This window comes from Nerophis ophidion, linkage group LG25 (genome assembly GCF_033978795.1).
Source record: "Nerophis ophidion isolate RoL-2023_Sa linkage group LG25, RoL_Noph_v1.0, whole genome shotgun sequence".
NCBI classification, from domain to species: Eukaryota; Metazoa; Chordata; class Actinopteri; order Syngnathiformes; family Syngnathidae; genus Nerophis; species Nerophis ophidion.
The window spans coordinates 24,442,491-24,466,478 of record NC_084635.1 but is presented as its reverse complement, the minus strand read 5'-3'; the positions used below and the strand labels follow the sequence as shown (position 1 = coordinate 24,466,478).

At 39.7% G+C, this 23,988-nt stretch overlaps 2 protein-coding genes across 6 annotated transcripts in view; one reads left to right on the top strand and one right to left on the bottom strand.

Annotated features, from left to right (window-relative positions):
* Positions 1-7,397, top strand: part of tp53bp1 (tumor protein p53 binding protein, 1) — a 92,202-nt gene extending 84,805 nt beyond the window's left edge. For all 5 annotated transcript variants that reach the window (XM_061887178.1, XM_061887179.1, XM_061887181.1 and 2 more), the window contains 3 exons: positions 215-411; positions 6,413-6,549; positions 6,626-7,397. In XM_061887178.1, the coding sequence (XP_061743162.1) occupies positions 215-411; positions 6,413-6,549; positions 6,626-6,837 (546 nt within the window). In that variant the 3' untranslated portion in view covers positions 6,838-7,397. The remainder of the gene's footprint in view (positions 1-214; positions 412-6,412; positions 6,550-6,625) is intronic.
* Positions 6,937-23,988, bottom strand: part of tubgcp4 (tubulin gamma complex component 4) — a 36,369-nt gene continuing 19,317 nt past the window's right edge. Inside the window, exons 13-18 of the mRNA XM_061887182.1 lie at positions 20,791-20,935; positions 20,523-20,700; positions 13,622-13,756; positions 13,437-13,553; positions 13,226-13,365; positions 6,937-7,090 (exon numbers count right to left, since the gene is read on the bottom strand). Coding sequence (XP_061743166.1) covers positions 7,084-7,090; positions 13,226-13,365; positions 13,437-13,553; positions 13,622-13,756; positions 20,523-20,700; positions 20,791-20,935 — 722 coding nt within the window. The 3' untranslated portion in view covers positions 6,937-7,083. The remainder of the gene's footprint in view (positions 7,091-13,225; positions 13,366-13,436; positions 13,554-13,621; positions 13,757-20,522; positions 20,701-20,790; positions 20,936-23,988) is intronic.

Below are 23,988 nucleotides of genomic sequence, written 5' to 3'. Positions count from 1 at the left end.
AAAGGATTTATAGAAATACAGTGGAACCTCAATTCACACACGCCTCTATTTGGGTCTTTTTCGGTTTATGAACGTTTACAATAAATGATGTAGGTATTCATCCAGGTATAATTTAGCAATGAGTTCAGGCTAACACTAAAATGTAATTTACGACAAGGACCACCTGTACTATTAACCCCCCTCATGTAGTCCTGATCCCACATCTCCTCCACAGTGTAAGGCCGCCTACCAGAGTTTGCTGATAGCGGACCAGCACTGCCGCACCAGGAAGTATGTGCTGTGCCTGGCCAGCGGCGTCCCGTGTGTTTCACACATTTGGGTCCGAGACTGCTGCAACGACAACAAGCTGCTCAACTACAGGAACTATCTGCTGCCTGCCGGCATGGGACCAAATGATGGTGTCGTAGAATGGTAAATATATATCTATAACATACAAAACCCAAAACCAGTGAAGTTGGCACGTTGTGTAAATGGTAAATAAAAACAGAATACAATGATTTGCGCCTTGCATGGCCGCTCCCTCCATCAGTGTGTGAATGTGTGTGTGAGTGGATGAATGTGGAAGTAGTGTCAAAGCGCTTTGAGTACCTTGAAGGTAGAAAAGCGCTATACAAGTACAACCCATTTATCATTTATTTGCAAATCCTTTTCAACTTATATTCAATCGAATAGACTGCAAAGACAAGACACTTAACGTTCCAACTTGATCACTTTATTTTTTGCAAATAATAGCTTTTTTGGAATTTGATGTCAGCATCATGTTTTAAAAAAGCTTGGAAAGTTGAGGAATGCTCATCAAACACTTATGTGGAACATCCCACAGGTGAAGAACAGCTTCTTCCCCAGGGCCATAATCACCCTGAACGGACTGACCCATTGACCCTCATAACTGCCTTCTCTTCGGTGCAATAGCCCATTCCACCAACCACCCTGTTTATTTCATGTAGATATTCATGTATATATTAATTTCATCCACTGTATAGAGTCACATTTGAACAGAGTGTATAGGGTGTACATTGTACAGAGGGTATTGAGTGTACACTGTTCTCTTCCACACCTTTCTTTGCACTTCTATATTTGTATATATTTACACATTGTTTTCTTGCCTGCACACATCGCACTGTATGGAATGGCCTCAATCTCGTTACCCTGCGTAATGACAATAAAGCTGATTCTGATTCTGAACAGGCTAATTGGGAACAGGTGGGTGCCATGATTCGGTATAAAAGCAGCTTCCATGAAATGCTCAGTCTTTCACAAACAAGGACGGGGCGAGGGTCACCACTTTGTGAACAAATTGTTTAAGACCAACATTTCTCAACCAGCTATTGCAAGGAATTTAGGGATGTCCCCATCTACGGTCCGTAATATCATCAAAAGGTTTAGAAGAGGGGTTTCAGACACGTGGGCCTGCCAGACGTTATTTTGCGGCCCCCACCTTAATATGAAAGTTTAATGTTAGTGCGGCCCGCAAGTTTTATATGAATGGCGCTTGACAGCGTTGTGTTATTTGGGTCCAAAATGGCTCTTTCAACATTCTGGGTTGCCTACCCCTGCGTTAGTGGAAAAGCGGCAAATGAGTGAAAGCAACAGAGACGTTGCCATGGAGACGAGGGTTTTCTTACAATCCTGGCTGCAGTCACACTGCGACACCTGTCCGTCAGTAATAACAGTCCCTGATAACCTGGACCAATTCAAACCGTTATTTTATTGTTTAATTTGCATTGCCTCACACGATGAACACTACAGTGGGGCAAACAAGTATTTAGTCAGCCACCGATTGTGCAAGTTCTCCCACTTAAAATGCTGACAGAGGTCTGTAATTTTCATCATAGGTACACTTCAACTGTGAGAGACAGAATGTGAAAAAAAATGTAGGAATTCACCTTGTAGGAATTTCTAAGAATTTATTTGTAAATGATGGTGGAAAATAAGTATTTGGTCAACCATTCAAAGCTCCCATTGATGGAAGGAGGTTTTGGCTCAAAATCTCACGATACATGGCCCCATTCATTCTTTCCTTAACATGGATCAATCATCCTGTCCCCTTAGCAGAAAAACAGCGCCAAATCATGATGTTTCCACCCCCATGCTTCACAGTAGGTGTGGTGTTCTTGGGATGCAACTCAGTATTCTTCTTCCTCCAAACACGACGAGTTGAGTTTATACCAAAAAGTTCTATTTTGGTTTCATCTGACCACATGACATTCTCCGAATCCTCTGCTGTATCATCCATGTATCCATTTTGGTATAAACTCAACTCGTCGTGTTTGGAGGAAGAAGAATACTGAGTTGCATCCCAAGAACACCACACCTACTGTGAAGCATGGGGTCGGAAACATCATGCTTTGGGGCTGTTTTTCTGCTAAGGGGACAGGACAATTGATCCGTGTTAAGGAAAGAATGAATGGGGCCATGTATCGTGAGATTTTGAGCCAAAACCTCCTTCCATCAATGAGAGCTTTGAATGGTTGACCAAATACTTATTTTCCACCATAATTTACAAATAAATTCTTAGAAATTCCTACAAGGTGAATTCCTACATTTTTTTTCACATTCTGTCTCTCACAGTGGAAGTGTACCTATGATGAAAATGACAGACCTCTGTCATCATTTTAAGTGGGAGAACTTGCACAATTGGTGGCTGACTAAATACTTTTTTGCCCCACTGTAGATATATTTCTATATGATGCCGGATAACACTCCGGGAGCCGTCACTTTTTAGCGCTCGCTTGCCAGGTACTTTCCCGGCTCTTATCTGCCGACCGCCATGTTGCTGTAGGGAGGAAAAGTGGAACGACACACATTGCAGAAATAACATTATTCTCCGTGCGTCAGCGAAATACAAATATATTCCACGATTCCAAACGTGTCTTTTCCAAAGCCTGCAGTGAAGTGAAAGGTTAGTGATGAGCAAAGACAATTGAGCACAGGGGCACCCCGACGTGTCTTATTTGCACAGAGAAAGTTGCGGTGCACAAGGGATACAATTTGAAACCTCATTTTACAACTAGACATGCTGAGGAGTATGCAACATTTTTTTAAGAAATATTTTCTTGCGACCCAGCCTCACCCAGTTTCTGTTTCCAGTGCCCCCCAGGTAAAATGAGTTTGAGACCCCTGATGTAGAGAATTTGAAGAAATCACTGCTCGTTAAGCGTAATAAACATTGAATTCCCGTGACGTTCGATCATTCAGGCTCAGGAACAATTCAGAAAACCACTGTCAGTAACTACAGTTTGTCGCTACATCTGTAAGTGCAAGTTAAAACTACTATGCAGACCAAAAGCCATTTATTAACAACACCCAAACACGCCGCCGGCTGCGCTGCGCCCCAACCCAAGTTCATCTAAGCTGGACTGATGCAAAGTGTAAAGGTAGTCTGTGGTCTGACGAGTCCACATTTCAAATTTTTGGGGGAGACTGTGGACATGGTGTCCTATGGAACAAAGACCGTTTATGATGCATATATTTTCTAAAAAGTTTTAAAATGTACATACGAATTGTATTATTAGTAATTGATACTACGGCAAATGAAAGCTTGCTACACCTTAAGAATGAGGGCCTTTTATGTGGAAACAAATTCAAGTAATATATTGTATGCCTATAACCTTAGCAGGTTATGTAGCAAGCCCGTGACTCTTTTCACGGGCAACCCCGGCTCTCATGTCATTTTAAGGACAAAAAACATCAACTTATTCTTACTTTGTTCTTACTTTGGTGCAATAACCGGTTTCCGTGTCTGCACTCGATAAACCAAAGCTCAATCTTATTGGTCTACGGCAGTGGTCCCCAACCACCGGGCCGTGGCCCGATTGGTACCGGGCCGCAGAAGAATTTTTTATCAAATCAACATAAAAAACACAATATACACTTACAAATAGTGCACCAACCACAAAAACCTCCCTTTTTCATGACAAAAACCTCCCTTTTTCATGACAAAGAAGAAAGGAAAAAAAAAGGACACCCCCCACCCCCGGGCCGCGGGACAAATTATTAAGCGTTTACCGGTCCGCGGATAGAAAAAGGTTGGGGACCACTGGTCTACGGGGCTGTCTCTTGTGTGCCAAACCGATTATGTCGTCGCCTTGGTCCATCATTAAGAACCCTAATATACAGTACAGGCCAAAATTTTGGACAAAACTATGACACCTGTGAAGTGAAAACCATTTCATTTGAAGCTCATCGAGAGAATGCCAATAGTGTGCAAAGCAGTAATCAGAGCAAAGGGTAGCTATTTTGAAGAAGCTACAATATAAAACATGTTTTTAAGTTATTTCACCTTTTTTTTGTTAAGTATATAATTCCACATGTGTTCATTCATGGTTTTGATGCCTTCAGTGACAATCTACAATGTAAACAACGACAAACTGTAGTTGCTGACTGTGGTTTTCTGAAGTGTTTCTGAGCCCATCTGGTGATATTCTTTACACACTGGTGTTGTTTTTTGACACAGTACCGCCAGAATGATCGAATGTCACGGGCATTCAATGTTTATTACGCCTAACGAGCAGTGATTTCTTCAGATTCTCTAAACCAGGGGTTTCAAACTCACTTTATCTGGGGGCCACTGAACGCAGACTCTGGGTGAGGCTGGGCCGCAAGAAAAGATTTCTTAAAAAAATGTTGCATACTCCTCAGCATGTCTAGTTGTATAATGAGGTTTCAAATTGTATCCCTTGTGCACCGCAACTTTCTCTGTGCAAATAAGACACGTCGGGGTGCTCCTGTGCTCAACAAAGAAATATTGCATCCCCCACTTTTCCTGGAATTGTCTTTGCTCATCACTAAACTTTCTCTTCACTGCAGGCTTTGAAAAATACATGTTTGGGGTTGTGGAATATATTTGTATTTGGCTGACGCACGGAGAATAATGTTATTTCCGCAATGTGTGTCTTTCCGCTTTTCCTCCCTACAGCAACACGGCGGTCGACGGAAAATAGCCAGGAAAGTACCGGGATAGAGAGCGCAAAAAAGTGACGGCTTCCAGAGTGCTATCCGGCGTCATATAGAAATATATGTAGTAGGGGTGGGGGGAAAAATCAATTCGAATACGAATCGCGATTCTCACGTTGTGCGATTCAGATTCGATTCTCTTTTTTTTTTTTAATCGATTTTTTTATTTTATTTTAATTTTTTTTAATCAAATTAACAAACCAATACCAAAACCAATACACAGCAATACCATAACAATGCAATCCAAGTCAAAAACCAAACCTGACCCAGCAACACTCAGAACTGCAATAAACAGAGCAATTGAGAGGAGACACAAACACAACACAGAACAAACCAAAAGTAGTGAAACAAAAATGAATATTATCAACAACAGATTCAATATTAGTTATAATTTCAGCATAGCAGTGATTAAAAATCCCTCATTGACATTATCATTAGACATTTATAAAAATAATGAAAAAAGAACAATAGTCACAGTGGCTTACACTTGCATGGCATCTCATAAGCTTGACAACACACTGTTTCCAATGTTTTCACAAAGATAAAATAAGTCATATTTTTGGTTCATTTAATAGTTGAAACAAATTTTACATTATAGCAATCAAGTTGATAAAACATTGTCCTTTACAATTATAAAAGCTTTATACAAAAATCTACTACTCTGCTTGCATGTCAGCAGACCGGGGTAGATCCTGCTGAAATCCTATGTATTGAATGAATACAGAATCGTTTTGAATCGGAAAAACATCGTTTTTGAATCAAGAATCGCATTGAATGGAAAACATCGATTTATAATCAAATCGCGACCCCAAGAATCGATATTGAATCGAATCGTGGGACACTCAAAGTTTCGCAGCCCTAATATGTAGTGTTCATCGTGTGAGGCAATGCAAATTAAATAAAAAAAAAGCAAATAACGGTTTGAATTGGTCCAGGTTATCGAGGACTGTTATTACTGACGGACAAGTGTCGAGGTGTGACTGCAACCAGGCACATAAGAAAACCCTCGTCTCCATTGCAACGTCTCTGTCTCTTTCACTCATTTGCCGCTTTTCCACTAATGGCAACCCAGAACGTTGAAAGAGCCATTTTGGACCCAAATAACACAACGCAGTCAAGCTCCATTCATATAAAACTTGAGGGCCGCGCTAACATTAAACTTTTATATTAAGGCGGGGGCCGCCAAATGTCTGGCGGGCCCCCGCGTCTAAAACCCTTGATGTAAGTAGTCATGAAAATAAAGAAAAGGCATTGAATGAGAAGGTGTGTCCCAACTTTTGGCCTGTACTGTATATACACACACACATCCATTGTAGTGAATATGTTTCAGTCATGTCCAAATTGGGTTGAAATATTTTTTTAATACTGCCTTAATCCCCTCAGTTGTTTTTAAGAGTACAGTAAGATGTGTGCTCAATGGTCCAAAATAATATTCATGCTTCTTTGTGCTTTCCAGGCATCCCCGCTGTAGTCCTTTTAAGGATCTGCGGGTTCTTGTGGCGTTCGAGAAGCCGGTGGAGCTTTGGTCCCAGCTCGCCACTATGGGCGGAGCCTCCGCTGTCCGACACTTCCATGCTGACAAGGACAGCGCCGGTCAGTCCTCAAACAAAAGAATGATTAGAATATTCGTTCTGGGATTCACTAATAAACGTGTGCCTTTCACGGGTAGACATTCCTGCTGGCAAATACGAGGTGGTGGTGACGGACCACGCCTGCCCACCAACGTTGGAGAAAAAAATGACGTCACTGGAGGTCCCACTGGTGTCTCCCGAGTGGCTCATCCAGAGCGTCATCTGCGGGGAGTGCCTGGACTTCCACAGCAAGCCTCAGTACAGTCATAACTTCACCTCCGCTTCATCATCGTCGTCGTCGTCGTCATAATGATGTATGTTCAAATTTCTGATCACTAAGTGTGCTGTTGCATGCCGATACTTTCTATGACATCGTGCTGTCTGTTTTTATGGAATACATTTGGAGCCGTTTCAGTTGTGTGGATTGTTTTATTTTAGACACAAAATGTTACAGTAGATGATTCAGTATTTACACTTTGTACAAAATGTAGAACGTCATACACTTGACAGGAAATACCACATGGACAAGACTGAAGGGGTTTCTTTTCTCGTCTTCTTAAACACTAAAATGAAAGAAAATGACATTTCAGTAAATATCTGCTTCATTCCCCTGTGTGCACATTTTGACCGACACTGTACATGCATAACATACCAGCTACTGTGGCTGTGTGATAATATGTCTCATTCCCTGAAAATGTGTGGTTGCGAGTTCGAGCCCAAGTCTGGACCGACTTGATGACCATTCTTACAGCTGAGTCATCTACTTTCCAATCACGTAGTCTACATGTGTTCATCCCGTCAATCAACAGTTAAACACGATCTAATTCATGTGTTTACATGCATATTAAAAAGATGGTTTTAAATCAATAATGCACAAATTGGGATTTTTTTTTTTAATGTGTTCATAATCTTGATGCGCACTTAGTGGAAAAGACCATCGCGATAAATTATTACTTGCTTCCTCTTTTTCTGTTGTGGAGAATGCAGATACCTGTATTTTTCGGAGTATAAGTCGCTCCGTAGTATAAGTCGCACCTGCCGAAAATGCATAATAAAGAAGGAAAAAACATATATAAGTCGCATTTTTTTAGGAAATGTATTTGATAAAACCCAACACCAAGAATAGACATTTGAAAGACAATTTAAAATAAATAAAGAATAGTGAACAACAGGCTGAATAAGTGTATGTTTTATGACACATAAATAACCAACTGAGAAGGTGCCTGGTATGTTAACGTAACATATTATGGTAAGAGTCATTCAAATAACTATAACATATAGAACATGCTATACGTTTACCAAACAATCTGTCACTCCTAATCAATAAATCCCATGAAATCTTATACGTCTAGTCCAGGGGTCACCAACCTTTTTGAAACCAAGAGCTACTTCTTGGGTACTGATTAATGCGAAGGGCTACAGTTTGATACACACTTAAATTAATTGCCAGAAATAGCCAATTTGCTCAATTTACCTTTAATAAATAAATATATATATATATATATAAATAAATGGGTATTTCTGTCTGTCATTCCGCCGCACATTTTTTTTCCTTTTATGGAAGGTTTTTTTGTAGGGAATAAATGATGAAAAAAACACTTAATTTAACTTTTTAATAGAGGAGAAAACACGAGAAAAATTCAAATTAAATTTTGAAACATAATTTATCATCAATTTCGACTCTTTAAAATTCAACCGAAAAAAATGAAAAGAAAAACTAGCTAATCCGAATCTTTTTGAAAAAAATAAAAAAATTATTTATAGAACATCACTAGTAATTTTTCCTGATTAAGATTAATTTTAGAATTTTGATGACATGTTTTAAATAGGTTAAAATCCAATCTACACTTTGTTAGAATATATAACAAATTGGACCAAGCTATATTTCTAACAAAGACAAATCATTTATTCTAGATTTTCCAGAACAAACATTTTAAATGAAATTCAAAAGACTTTGAAATAAGATTTAAATTTGATTCTACAGATTTTCTAGATTTGCCAGAATAATTTTTTTGAATTTTAATCATAAGTTTAAAGAAATATTTCACAAATATTCTTCATCGAAAAAACAGAAGCTAAAATGAAGAATTAAATTAAAATATACTTGAACATTGATTTAAATTGTCAGGAAAGAAGAGGAAGGAATTTAAAAGGTAAAAAGGTATATGTGTTTAAAAATCCTAAAATCATTTTTAAGGTTGTATTTTTTCTCTAAAATTATCTTTCTGAAAGTTATAAGAAGCAAAGTAAAAAAATAAATTAATATATTTAAACAAGTGAAGACCAAGTCTTTAAAATATTTTCTTGGATTTTCAAAGTCTATTTGAATTTTGTCTCTCTTAGAATTAAAAATGTCAAGCAAAGTGAGACCAGCTTGCTAGTATATAAATACAATAAAAAAATTAGAGGCAGCTCACTGGTAAGTGCTGCTATTTGAGCTATTTTAGAACAGGCCAGCGGGCGACTCTTCTGGTCCTTACGGGCTACCTGGTGCCCGCGGGCAACACAATGGTGACCCCTGTTCTAGTCTCTTACGTGAATGAACTAAATAATATTATTTGAAATTTTACAGTAATGTGTTGATAATTTCAGACATAAGTCGCTCCTGAGTATAAGTCGCACCCCCGGCCAAACTATGAAAAAAAACTGTGACTAATCGTCTGAAAAATACGGTATGTTTAAGAGTTCTTTCTTTCTTCATAGTCATGTTTAAGTCAAAAGTTCACACACTTTCCAACAGGTATGTCTCAGTTTGTGCACTTGGCATTTTGAGTGCATACTATTAGTGTGTTCATGCTTAGAAAAATGCACGTGTGCCCAAAATATCGATTGTGCAGAGTGGACACCACAATTAATCAAGTATGGCTATTCTGCACTTAAAAGACAAACACTCATAACAAGTGCTAAATAGTAAAATTGTGTGTATGATTAGTGAGCGTGTTGTGACTAAGACTGCGTGTACAATTGATAACAAGTGCGAATGTGGTGCAGACCGCCCTATTTAAACAGGTAAGGATCAAGCATGTATTCCGACTATCACCATGGAGACACTCATTTCCCTTCACATTAATGTTACCATGCTCTCCAACCTGTGCTGCTGTTGAACATGCAGCTTGCATCAATCTACCATCCTGTCTGCGACATAAAATAGTTATCTAGTATGATGGAAGTCATGATACCACGATATTAAGGCCATCGTACGAGATTAGTGCAGTAATGTAAAAAAAAAAAAATACCTGTAAGAAAATTCCATACTGTGGAAAATTAAGTATTTATGTTAAGGATAAATTGAAACACTTACTATAAATCGGGGGTGCCAAAACATTTTCCCTCCATTTTCCCTCTAAGGGCCAAAGTAAACAAAGCAATTTTAAATGTGAAACAACTAGCCTTAAATGTAAATGATTGGTGCAAATATTGTGGATCTGCTGTCTATGATACCAAACCTTTTCACTTGAGATACGATACCGATATTGGAGCTTTGAGTATTGGCCAATCATACAAGCCAACCGTGAGACCTCCAAATTCGGGAGATGGGGTTGAGGTGGGCGGGGTCTGAGAGTTAGTTCTTCAAGGGGTTCTGGGTACCGTATATTACCAAATAGTAGCCCGGGTGTTTATTTCACAAAATCGATTTGGAGACAGGCGTTTAAAAGAAGCAGGCGGTTATTTGCACAAGGCTTTTATTTATTTTTGCACTAGCCTGCACCAGTCCATTATTTGGTTACAATTGTTGCTGTCCAGTATTTTTTTTTTCAAACTTTAAATGTAAAAGCTATTGTAATCATACAAACAAATCAACATGAGGTAGGCTATCAAAAGACAAGAGATCAACAAGGCCTCAACATGGCAGTAGTGTAGCAATTGTCAAATAGAATACTAATACTAAAAATAAATATACTTTTTATTCCCGTCCATCAGTTGTGGTGTACTGCTATCCTGTTCATTCAGCACTGCTACTGTTGCTTGCCATGTTGAAACTTTTCCTCGTGGGTTTGTTGTTGAGTGTGTGTTACACTATATGCGGTGACCCATTGCAACATGTTGATTACCCAGAATCCCCATGTAACATAAGCCATGCAACTCTTTGGACTCCATGCGTCTGCTGTTTCCGTAATTAAAGTTAAAGTACCAATGATTGTCACACACACTCTTGGTGTGGCAAAATTATTCTCCGCATTTGACCCATCACCCTTAATCACCCCCCTGGGAGGTGAGGGGAGCAGTGAGCAGCAGCGGTGCAGCGCCCTTGAATCACTTATGGTGATTTAACCCCCAATTCCAACCCATGATACTGAGTGCCAAGCAGGGAGGTAACGGGTCCCATTTTTATAGTCTTTGGTATTACTCGACCGGGGTTTGCACTCACGACCTACCGATCTCAGGGCGGACACTCTAACCACTAGGCCACTGAATAGATGGAATTACAGAATTACTGCACTTTTGATTTTCCTTTTAGCTTATAAATTGGGCTTCATAAAATCAATATGATTTTAATCTAAATTATGCAAATAACAGTCCATGGGCGTTTATTTGATAATGTACGATATTTGTTCTGTTGTGTTTATGTTGTGTTACGGTGCAGATGTTCTCCCAAAATGTGTTCGTCATTCTTGTTTGGTGTGGGTTCACCGTGTGGCGCATATTTGTAACAGTGTTAAAGTTGTTTATACGTCCACCCTCAGTGTGACCTGTATGGCTGTTGACCAAATATGCCTTGCATTCTAATGTGTGTGTAAAAGCCGCATATATTATGTGACTGGGCCGGCACGCTGTTTGTATGGAGGAAAATCAGACATGACAACAGGCTGTAGAGGATGTTAAAGGTGGACATTCGGAAGAATGGTTGCCCCCATGGGCACTGAAATTCGGGAGTCTCCCGGGAAAATCGGGGAGGGTAAATCCGATACAATATCAACATGAATCATACAAACCCCGTTTCCATATGAGGTGGGAAATTGTGTTAGATGTAAATATAAACAGAATACAATGATTTGCAAATCATTTTCAACCCATATTCAGTTGAATATGCTACAAAGACAACATATTTGATGTTTAAACTGATAAACTTTTTTTTTTTTTTCAATAAACATTAACTTTAGAATTTGATGCCAGAAACACGTGACAAAGAAATTGGGAAAGGTGGCAATAGATACTGATAAAGTTGAGGAATGCTCATCAAACACTTATTTGGAACATGCCAAAGGTGTGCAGGCTAATTGGGAACAGGTGGGTGCCATAATTGGGTGTAAAAACAGCTTCCCAAAAAATGCTCAATCTTTCACAAGAAAGGATGGGGCGAGGTACACCCCTTTGTCCACAACTGCATGAGCATATAGTCAAACAGTTTAAGAACAACATTTCTCAAAGTGCAATTGCAAGAAATTTAGGGATTTCAACATCTACGGTCCATAATACCATCAAAAGGTTCAGAGAAGCTGGAGAAATCACTTCACGTAAGCGGCATGGCCGGAAACCAACATTGAATGACCGTGAACTTCGATCCCTCAGACGGCACTGTATCAAAAACCAACGTCAATCTCTAAAGGATATCACCACATGGGCTCAGGAACACTTTGAGAAAACCACTGTCACTAAATACAGTCTGTAAGTGCAAGTTAAAGCTCTACTATGCAAAGCGAAAGCCATTTATCAACAACATCCAGAAACGCAGCCGGCTTCTCTGGGCCCGAGATCATCTAAGATGGACTGATGCCAAGTGGAAAAGTGTTCTGTGTCTGACGAGTCCACATTTCAAATTGTTTTTGGGAATATTCAACATTGTGTCATGCGGACCAAAGGGGAAGCGAACCACCCGGACTGTCATCGACGCAAAGTTCAAAAGCCAGCATCTGTGATGGTATGGGGGTGCATTAGTGCCCAAGGCATGGGTAACTTACACATCTGTGAAGGCACCATTAATGCTGAAAGGTACATACAGGTTTTGGAACAACATATGCTGCCATCGAAGCGCCGTCTTTTTAACAGACGCCCCTGCTTATTTCAGCAAGACAACGCCAAGCCACATTCAGCACGTTACAACAGCGTGGCTTTGTAAAAAAAAGAGTGCGGGTACTTTCCTAGCCCGCCTGCAGTCCAGACCTGTTTCCCATCGAAAATGTGTGGTGCATTATGAAGCGTAAAATACGACAGTGGAGACCCCAGACTGTTGAACGACTGAAGCTCTACATAAAACAAGAATGGGAAAGAATTCCACTTTCAAAGCTTCAACAATTAGTTTCCTCAATTCGTAAACCTTTATTGAGTGTTGTTAAAAGAAAAGGTGATGTAACACAGTGGTGAACATGCCCTTTCCCAACTACTTTGGCACGTGTTGCAGCCATGAAATTCTAAGTTAATTATTATTTGCAAAAAATGAAATAAAATTTATGAATTTGAACATCAAATATCTTGTGTTTGTAGCGCATTCAATTAAATATGGGTTGAAAAGAATTTGCAAATCATTGCATTCCGTTTAGATTTACATCTAACACAATTTCCCAACTCATATGGAAACTGGGATTGTAGTTGTATTATTTTGTAAGGTGGAATGTTAGAAAAGTATTGATCAAGTGAAATGAGTCAAACAGAGAAGAATGGAAAAACAGGAACCTCTTCATTATTACCTGTCAGGCTTACTCCTTTACCATCACGCTCTCTGGGAGACCATGTCTTATGTGCCATGTGTGGCGTCTCACCTGCCCAGGGTTCCTCCGGCATGGGTGTAGTACTTGTTGTAGTCCAGTCGCAGAAGCAGCTGAGCCAGATCCGAGTTGATCTGGTGATTCCTCACGCTTGAAAGGATTTTGAACAACAGCGAGGACTGACGCCTGAAACCCTGAACGTAATCACAAACAATGTCACTGACGTTTTGTTTCCGCTTGACGCACAATTGTCAGGCGCGCCTACCTTGACCAAGATGTCCAGCTGAGCTGTTCCCCTCTCGTCCAGTAGGGCCACACTCTGACTAAACAAGGAGCAGAAGCTCAGACAGAGCTCCAGGATCTCATTCAGGCAATGGAAGACCTGACCACGGGATTGTTTATTGACCCAAAGTGCTCCAGGCACAAATGTGAGGAAGTTAGGATTCTTACTGGCTTGAGGAGGATGAAGGACTGGGCCAACAGGTTGCTGAGGAAATGGTCGTGGGCCAGTCTGATGCTCTCAAAGTCTCTGGTGGAGTGGATTTGTTGAAGCAGCTGAGAGAATTGCGACTCCAACACGTCCACCTGGTGACACGCAAATGTCATGAGCTACTGAGGACAGGTAGACTAATCAGGGTACTGTTTTGAATGATGTCATGTATGAAAAGGGCCGAATAATTACAGTTTGACTGGTCTAGTACTTGCTAAATAGAAACAAATATTTTTACAAGTTGGCGCCACCGTAGTCCCCTGTGTATCCTCCTTTTTCTTCTTGATGTTTCTTTCTTGATTGTGTAATAATATGAACAAGATAAATACAAATATGTATCTCATTACATCAGAGGTCTCAGACACGCGGACCGCGAGACGTTATTTTGCGGCCCCTACCTTAATATGAAAGTTTAATGGCCACGAATGCACTGCAAAAAGTCAGTGTTCGAAAACAAGGAAAAAAATACAAAAATGAGGGGTATTTTATTTGAAGTAAGCAAAATTATCTGCCAATAGAACAAGAACATTCGGCTTGTCAAGAATTTTCAAAACAAGTAAAATTAACTAACTTAAATTTATCTAAAATTGCCTTAAAATAAGAATATTCTCACTAGTAACAAGTGCACTTTTCTTGATAGAAAAAAAGGGACCTTTTTGTTCAATATGTGGAAAAAATATTCTTAAATGAAGTAAATGCTAGTGCCATTATCTTGACATTATGATATGCGCTCGGCTTCATGATTTTTTTTTCATGCTTGAAATAAGAAATTATTATTTTTAAAAAGTATTTTTTTACTTGTGAGTGTTGATGACACAGCTTTGCAACAGTTGATATTTTAGTTTCAAGCATGTTTTACTCAATATAGGTCATAATCTCTCAGCAACAAGCTGTAATATCTTACTGGGAAGTAAAGTCAAGTGAATTATATTTATATAGCACTTTTCTCAAGTGACTCAAGGAGCCTTACATTGTGAAATCCAATATCTACGTTACATTTTATTTTTCAAAGCAGTGTGGGTGGCACTGGGAGCAGGTGGGTAAAGTGTCTTTCCTAAGGACACAACGGCAGTGACGAGGATGGTGCAAGCGGGGATCGAACCTGAAACTCTGAAGTTGCGGGCATAGCCGCTCTACCAACCAAGCTATACCGCCCAACAATAATTTAGGACCAAAACCTTTAAAACAAGTAAAACACTAACATAAAATTTGCTTAGTGAGAAGAATTATCTTATTAGACAGAAAATAAGCAAATATCACCCTTATTTGAGATATTTAATCTTACTTGGATTTCAGTTTTTGCAGTGTGGCGCTTGACAGCGTTGTGTTATTTGGGTCCAAAATGGCTCTTTCAACGTTCTGGGTTGCCTACCCCTGCGTTAGTGGAAAAGCAGCAAATGAGTGAAAGCGACAGAGACGTTGCCATGGAGACGAGGGTTTTCTTACGTACCGGGCTGCAGTCACAGCGCGACACCTGTCCGTCAGTAATAACAGTCCCCGATTACCTAGATTACCATCAGAGGTGGGTAGTAACGCGCTACATTCACTCCGTTACATTTACTTGAGTAACTTTTGCGATAAATTGTACTTCTACGAGTAGTTTTTATGCAACATACTTTTACTTGAGTATATTTATAGAGAAGAAACGCTACTTTTACTCCGTTGCATTTATCTACATTAAGCTCGCTACTCGCTACTTTTTTATCGATCTATTAATGTTTGTCTTGGTTAATGACAGAGCTTCAAAGTAGGATCTACACGTGCCTGCGTTTCACCAATCACATGCAGTCACTGGTGACGTTGGACCAATCAAACAGAGCCAGGCGGTCACATGACCGTGATACGTAAAACCCGACTTAAACATGTTGACAAACTTATTGGGGTGTTACCATTTAGTGGTCAATTGTACAGAGTATGTACTGAACTGTGCAATCTAATAATAAAAGTTTCAATCAATCAATCAAAAGTGTAAAGGAAAAAAGACACTTTTTATTTCAACCATACGTCCCGTCAAAAGCCTAAAGACTGATCGTACAGTTCCCGTCTTAACAATAAAAGTGCCATTCCATCGCGCCTGCGCTAACAAAATAAGAGTCTCCCAAAGCCAGCGCAAACAAACTAGCAAGCTATGGAGTTTGCCGCCAATGTATTTCTTGTAAAGTGTATAAAAACGAATATGGAAGCTGGACAAATAAGATGCCAAAAACCAACAACTTTCATGTGGTATTAGACAGAAAAGAGGAACTTTTTTTCTCCTCCATTTGAAAACGTGGACGTCTGATTCCAATCAATGAAAGTCATCAGAATCAGGTAATACACCAACTTATATTCTTGTCTTCATGAAAGATAGGAATCTATACGTTAAACATGCATGTATATTCATTAAAACACCTTCAACATGTGAACAAAAACGGCAAAATAAATATAAATTATATACTGTATATATAAATGTATGTATATATATATATATGATATGTGTGTGTATAAATGATTTGTGTGTGTATGTATGATATGTGTGTGTATAAATGATATGTGTGTGTATGTATATGTATATATGAGGTAGATCACCTCGACTTGGTCATTTACTAAGTAATTGATGAACATTGAAAAACTTATTGGGGTGTTACCATTTAGTGGTCAATTGTACGGAATATGTAATGTATTTTGCAATCTACTAATACAAGTTTTAATAAATAAATCAATCAATCAATCAAATCAATGAATGCCTACTGAGGCTATGGTGCTGTTAAGTTATTGTGGCTCAATGTGCCATTTTTAAAATTTTATTTTAATGTACTATTATTTAATATATATTATTGTTTTAGTTGCTTAAGAGATATTCCTGGCTCTGAATTTGCTCATTGCTATTTTTATGTTTTAGTGCATTATTTGTTGCCGTAATCAGGTTACTCATCAGTTACTCAGTACTTGAGTAGTTTTTTCACAACATACTTTTTACTTTTACTCAAGTAAATATTTGGGTGACTACTCCTTACTTTTACTTGAGTAATAAATCTCTAAAGTAACAGTACTCTTAGTTGAGTACAATTTCTGGCTACTCTACCCACCTCTGATTACCATTGCCTCATACGATGAACACTACATATATTTCTATATGACTTTTTTGCGCTCGCTATCTCCATACTTTCCCGGCTATTATCCGCCGACCGCCGTGTTGCTGTAGGGAGGAAAAGCGGAACGTCACACATTGTGGAAATAACATTATTAATATATTCCACAACCCCAAACATGTCTTTTTCAAAGCCTGCAGTGAAGAGAAAGTTTAGTGATGAGCAAAGAATATTTCTTTGTTTAGCACAGGCGGTATAGTTAGGTTGGTAGAGTGGCCGTGCCAGCAACTTGAGGGTTTAAGGTTCGATCCCCACTTCCGCCATCCTAGTCACTGCCGTTCTGTCCTTGGGCAAGACAGTATACCCACCTGCTCCCAGTGCCACCCACACTGGTTTAAATGTAACTTAGATATTGGGTTTCACTATGTAAAAGTGCTTTGAGTCACTACAGAAAAGCGCTATATAAATATAATATACTTCACTTCACAGGGGCACCCCGACGTGTCTTATTTGCACAGAGAAAGTTGCGGTGCACAATTTGAAACATTTTTCAACGAGACATGCTGAGGAGTATGCAACATTTTTATTTAAGAAATCTTTTCTTACAGCCCAGCCTCACCCAGACTGCGTCCAGTGGCCCCCAGGTGAATTGAGTTTGAGACCCCTACTTTATATACTGTTATATACCCGGTGTTGATGGTATCGAAATCTGGATCGATCACCCCTACTTTACATTGAAGCTTCAGCAGTTTGCTTCTAGTGTCGTCCTGATAACCGATCATGCGCAATGAAGCAATTGAGCATGGATCACTTTCTCGTCCCATTTATAACGTCTACAAAGACGTTACAATATTTTTATTGTATAATCTCCCAGGAACAACGTGTATATTAACTCTTTACTGCTCAAACAGCAAAAGCCTTTGACAAATATTCCCTCAAACAACGATCAAAATACTCGTGACTCAAGGTATGCACGCGATCTAAAGCAAAACAAAAGCCAAGACACAGTTGTATCTGAAGGTATTTGTAAGTTAAGACAGTGTTTCTTAACCATACGGCTGGGGCCCATTGTTGGACCGTGACCACTCCCAACAGGGCCGCCAATAACTAACATCGCTTACGTGACTTTCCCGGTCAATCACTCAAAGACATCAGAGACGATATTGCAATGTGAGGACAGAAGTAGTCAACAGCTCTATGAAAAGAAGGCGATAACACAGACATGGAAACACTCCACAGAGAATCAGCCCAAAGGAGAACCCGCATATTAGTCTGCTCCCAAAGGAAAACCTGTGCATTATTATTATTAAACGACTGTAGTTGTTTGATGTACAATCTATTGTATTGATTTTTGAACAGTATTTCCTATCTAAAAATGATTTTTTCTTTTTAAAAAGGCAAGTTACATATTCAAATGTCAATGGGCGGAGCAGCTTTGAGATATGGGTGTTCTGAGCGCAGTGTGCTGGTAAGTTGAGGTACCTCTGTACTGTATTGTAAAAAAAAAAAAATCAACCTTCAATCCAATCCTGTGGATGGGGTATCTCTTTCTAAAATACAGTGAATCCGGAAAATATTCAGTGCTTCACTTTTTTTTCACATTTTGTTACGATACAGTTACAGCGCCTTAATTTAATAAGGAATTGTCAGAAAAATTGTATGTAAATTATCAAAAAATCTTTCCATTCTCTGAGTTTCCTCTGAACAGACAAGAGGCTGTGCTGTCTTTGTTGCAATCAACCGAAGGCTTGGAAAATTCCGCTGTGAACGATGGGAAGAGACGGGAGGAGTTTATCTATTGTGATCCAAGACTAGCCCAAGCTCGATCCAGGACCAGTCCAAGCCCGAGGCATCTTTTTCTTTTGTGTAAATGTGACCGAAAACAATGGCTGTTTACATACCCCGCATTTCTTTAGAAACAAGCTGTTGTTCTGTAAACTGGAAAAGTCAAAAGGCGTAGAATCTTTCGCCAGAGCGTGTTGGAGACGTTTCTCCTCAAGTTGAGCCAAATTTAATTCTGTCTCTGCTTAATTCCTTGCTTTTTGTCTTGTTTAATAGATATCATCAGTGATTGAACCTGGCAGGAATACCTTCATTTTTGTACTCAAATTCTATGTGCAATACTACATGACAATTGATAAATAATAATTACGTGGAATTTTTGAAAACTTAAAAATATCTGCTGCCTGCAAAGTCCCAATGAGCACAGTGGCCTCCATCATCTGTAAATGGAAGAAGTTTGGAACCACCAGGACTCTTCCTAGAGCTGACCTGCCTTCCGAACTGAGCGATCGGGGAGAAAGGCCCTAGTCAGGAAGTTGAGCAAGAACCTAATGGTCACTCTGTCAGAAGTACAGCATTCCACTGTGGGGAAAGGAGAACGTTACAGGAGGACAACCATCCCTGCAGCAATCCACCAATCAATCGGGCATTTTATGGTAAGCCTGGTTTTTGTAACAGTTTGCCAAAATGCACCAGAAAGACTAAGACCATGAGAAACAACATTCTCTGGTCTGATAACCTAAATATGGAACTGATTGGCATGAATGCCAGGCATTCTGTTGGGAGGAAACCAGGCACCGCTCATCACCAGGTCAATACCATCCCTACAGTGAAGCATGGTAGTGGCAGCATCATGCTGTGGGGAGGTTTTTCAGCGGAAACAACTGGGAGACTAGTCAAGATAGAGGGAAAGCTGAATGCAGCAATGTACAAAGACATCCTGGATGACCATCTTCTACAGAGCGCTTTTGAAGTCAGACTGGGGTGACGGTTAATCTTTCAGCAGGACAACGCTTCTAAGCACACAGCCAAGATATCAAAGGAATGGCTTCAGTACAACTCTGTAATTGTGCTTGAGTGGCCCAGCCAGAGCCTCCACTTGAATCTCTAGAGAGATTTCAAAATGACTGTGCACTGACGCTTGCCATCCAACCTGATGGAGCTTAAGAAGTATCAAAAGATACTGTAGGTGTGCCAAGCTTTGTGGCATTGTATTCAAAAATACTGAAGGCTGTATATGCTGGCAAAGGTGGATTAACATAGTATTGTGAATATTTATGCCCAGATGATTTGTTTTTCATCTTTAATAAATTTGCAAAAAAAATTCTAAAAAAACAAAACATTTTCACATTTTCATTATGGGGTATTGTGTGTAGAATTTTGAGGATAAAAATGAATGTATTCCATTTTGAAGTAAGGGTGTAAAATGTGAAGCACTGTGAATACTTTCTGGTTGCACTGTACATCAAAGCCTTAATTTGTTAAATGTCCGTAGCTTCTTTATTATGTTTGAGGGAAGTCGCCATGTTCCCGAGAACATATTTAACATTGGAGTTGAGGATTGTCCACAGGTCAATATATCAAGTTCTCCAGGTATGTAAGAAACAGTTTGTGTTTTTACACACCTTGCCTCAGCATCTTCCTCTGAGCTTCCAGGAGTTATCAATCAATGATTATTGATATAGCCCTAAATCACTAGTGTCTCAAAGGGCTGCACAAACCACAACGACATCCTTGGTAGAGCCCACATAAGGGCAAGGAAAATTATGACAATCCGGCATAAATAAGAGAAGTTGGTAACTTCTTCCAAAACTTAACATTTGCACGTAATATCTGCTCCTGCACTTACATTATCCTCATTTCTTTCATCTTGAACGTGTTTACCTTAAGTCCAACTTTGGAAGGTTTAACCTGCAGTGATTTGAACTTCACTGTATTACTAAACAGAAACGGCCAAATATTCAAAAGAGCAGGCAAGTGCACATTTTAGTTCTGAAACTTGTGTTACCTGCAAGTAGTATTGCAGGTTATCGATCAGGAAAGCCATGTGGTTGCGTAGCCTCCACTTGATAGCGTCGCTGTGACTGGACTTGAGATGTTTCCTCTGCATTTGCAAAGCCCAGCAGTGTTGCAGCTGCGACTGCACTCGTCGCACACTCAGCAGGTACCTGAACACGATGTTGTACCTGACCACACAGACGGCAGGAGAACGAGGATGTCACCTCAATAAACTACATTTCAACACATTTGTACCAGAGAACAGGAGAGGTACAGACTTTTCCAAAACAGCAGGAGTGAACATGATGTGCAGTGGCCACTGAACCTTGTAGATGAGGCCGAGAGCCGCCCAGCCTGTGGGAGGCATCTCACGAGGGGAGATGTCTTGCGGAGGAGTGACTCCATCTCTTGGACCTGCCATCTCTGAAAAGACAAAATCACATCTATAAACCGAAGAGTCCTTGGAATACGTTGGACACACTGACATAATAGGAAGGTAAATATTGATTTAATCCTCTGCTGGTTTTCTAAGTTCCCCTCTGACATGAACAGGCCTGTTTGAAATCATTCCTTGTAGAGGTGGAATTTTCTTCTTTGGAGCGGTTTGTGATAAGCGTACAGGAGGGGCTGTTGAATGAGGTCAAGTCTGTACAGTGATCAGCTGTGAGCCTACTATAAATCCAGCAAATATGGTAGAACAACAAAATCAGTCTAAACCTGGGTCCTGGAGAGGGGGTCCAGACTGAGGCCAAGAAAAAAAAAACTTCTAGCCATAGCACACATAAGCATGTAAAATGTAAAAATGGGGATATTAATCAAGATTTAATATTATTAAAAGAATAAATCGCTCAGCCTTAGTCCGTACAATCTTGTATGTAGACATCCTGGCCTCAGCCTCAACAATGAAGATGGTTCATGCGTAAGGTTAGGTGCCAAAGTGGTACTTTTAAAATGCTACTAGTGCTTAAACGACACACAAACTCAATTAATCAATGTTTATTTATATAGCCCTAAATCACAAGTGTCTCAAAGGGCTGTACAAACCACAACGACATCCTCGGTAGAGCCCACATAAGGGCAAGGAAAAACTCACCCTAGTGGGATGTCGGTGACAGAGACAATGATGACTATGAGAAACCTTGGAGAGGACCGCATATGTGGGCAACCCCTCCAGTGGACCGAAGGCATTGGATGTCGAGCAGATCTAACATTATACTGTGAAAGTCCAATCCATAGTGGATCTAACATAACCGTGAGAGTCCAGTCCAAAGTGGATCCAATATATCCAAACTGGTACTTAAAAAGGAAAATATACAAATTCTGTCCAAAAACAATGCATTTTAATTTTTACTAGGTCTTGCAAGTTGATTGGAAATAGGGCTGGGCGATATATATACTCGATATATTGCGGGTTTGTTGTCTCTGTGCGATATAGAAAATGACTATATTGTGATATTCTGGTATACATTCTCACGCAGTTGCTTTTAGCTGCGGGCATTACACTACAGGCTCGTCCCACTCTTTCCTGTCTCTCCTTCTCACAGACAAACGCACCTTCTTACACACGTCACATACTGTCACGTCATATGTCACATACGTATACGCCCTTGCGGAGCAGAGAGGTAGCGGCATGGGTAACGTTAGCTGTGATGCTAGTGGACCGGTGCGAGTGGTAATATGAGAGAGAGAAGGTGCGAATTTGGTAACACATGAAGGAGAATTAATTCCAAGAAAAAAAGCAGGGGGTCATCGTCTGGCTGTGGTTTGGCTTCAAGTGGGAATATGTCGAATAGCCATCTTTAATTTGTCAAGTGTAGAGCACAAGCGTTGCTACAAAAAGTAGCATTACTGTTAATATGTAGCATCATTTGAAAAGTCACCTGCTAGAATGAAGAGTGCTTGCTCCGCATGTCAACACCTCCATTCGGTGCAACACACCCACGGCATCAAAAGGCCGAGGCAAACATTTCCAGATCAACACCGTATGAAAAAAATTATGAACAACAAAAGGATATAATGTCCGCAGTAACCTACCACATAGCAAAGGACAAACACTATTTGATTTCCTATTATGCAGCTCATTTTTATTTAATAGTTATTGAAATATCTTGTGTGATATGATGGACAAAAGTGCACTTTATTTGTTTTAAACTATTGTAGTGGCGTTCTGTACGAAAATTGTACTTTAATTTAGTGTTGTTTTGATATGTCATATTAGTGACATCATACACAAAAGTGCATTCATAGCTTGTTTTAAAATGTCTCTGACAATCTTGCACTTTCTGTTTTGGAATGACTTGAATGTTTGTGCCACTGCTTAATAACTGTTTAATAAATACACTTTTGTTCAATCGACTTAGTTGTGATTTCCCTCTCTGCATGAAAGTTTAAAATGAGCATATATTAATCAGTATGAAGAAGAATGTTTTAATGTAGACACATAGAACCATCATACTGCTGTGAGTATATGCATCAAGAGTTAATTCAAGGCCATGGCAAAATATCGAGATATATATCGAGTATCGTGACATGGCCTAAACATATCGAGCTATTAAAAAAGGGCCATATCGCCCAGCCCTAATTGGAATATTCAATTAAATACTTCATATACATCAAACTATAACTATGTGGTAAACTCACAACTATGAAATAAAATTGGAAAATATTGTTGCAATGTCAGACAAGCACTGCAACAGTGTTTGCTAGAATCCTACATGTTGTGTATTAATCGAGCAAAATGAGGTTAGTATAACAACTGGCATGACTCATGTTTGTGAATTCACCTCGCAATGATTTTCTGAAACTGTTGATGATACTACGGACTGTAAATGGTAAAATCCCTAAATTCCCTGCAATAGTTTGTTGAGAAATGTTGTTCTTAAACAGTTGTACCATTTGCTCACGCGTTTGTTGACAAAGTGGTGACCCTGGCCCCATCCTTGTTTGTGAAAGACTGAGCATTTCATGGAAGTTGCTTTTATACCCAATCATGGCACCCCAAAGGTGGGCTCAAACAAGCGTCTTTTTGTTAAAGTACCAATGATTGTCACACACACACTAGGTGTGGTGAAATGTGTCTTCTGCATTTGACCCATCCCCTTGATCACCCCCTGGGAAGTGAGGGGAGCAGTGGGCAGCAGCGGCGCAGCGCCCAGGAATCATTTATGGTGATTTAACCCCCAATTCCAACCCTTGATGCTGAGTGCCAAGCAGGGAGGCAATGGGTCTCATTAATTTTATAGTCTTTGGTATGACTCGGCAGGGGTTTGAACTCCCAACCTTCCGATCTCAGGGCGGACACTAACCACTAGGCCACTCAGTAGGTTGTTTTTGTGTCTTTCTCACGATCTTCGGGTCTAAGTTAATATCAAACTTGACCAATTTATCGGTTTATGGCCACAACCTTTTACTATAAAAGTGTGTTGCATGATTTATAATGTAGAATTAACTTTTACCAACTCAAAGCGATGCCGCAG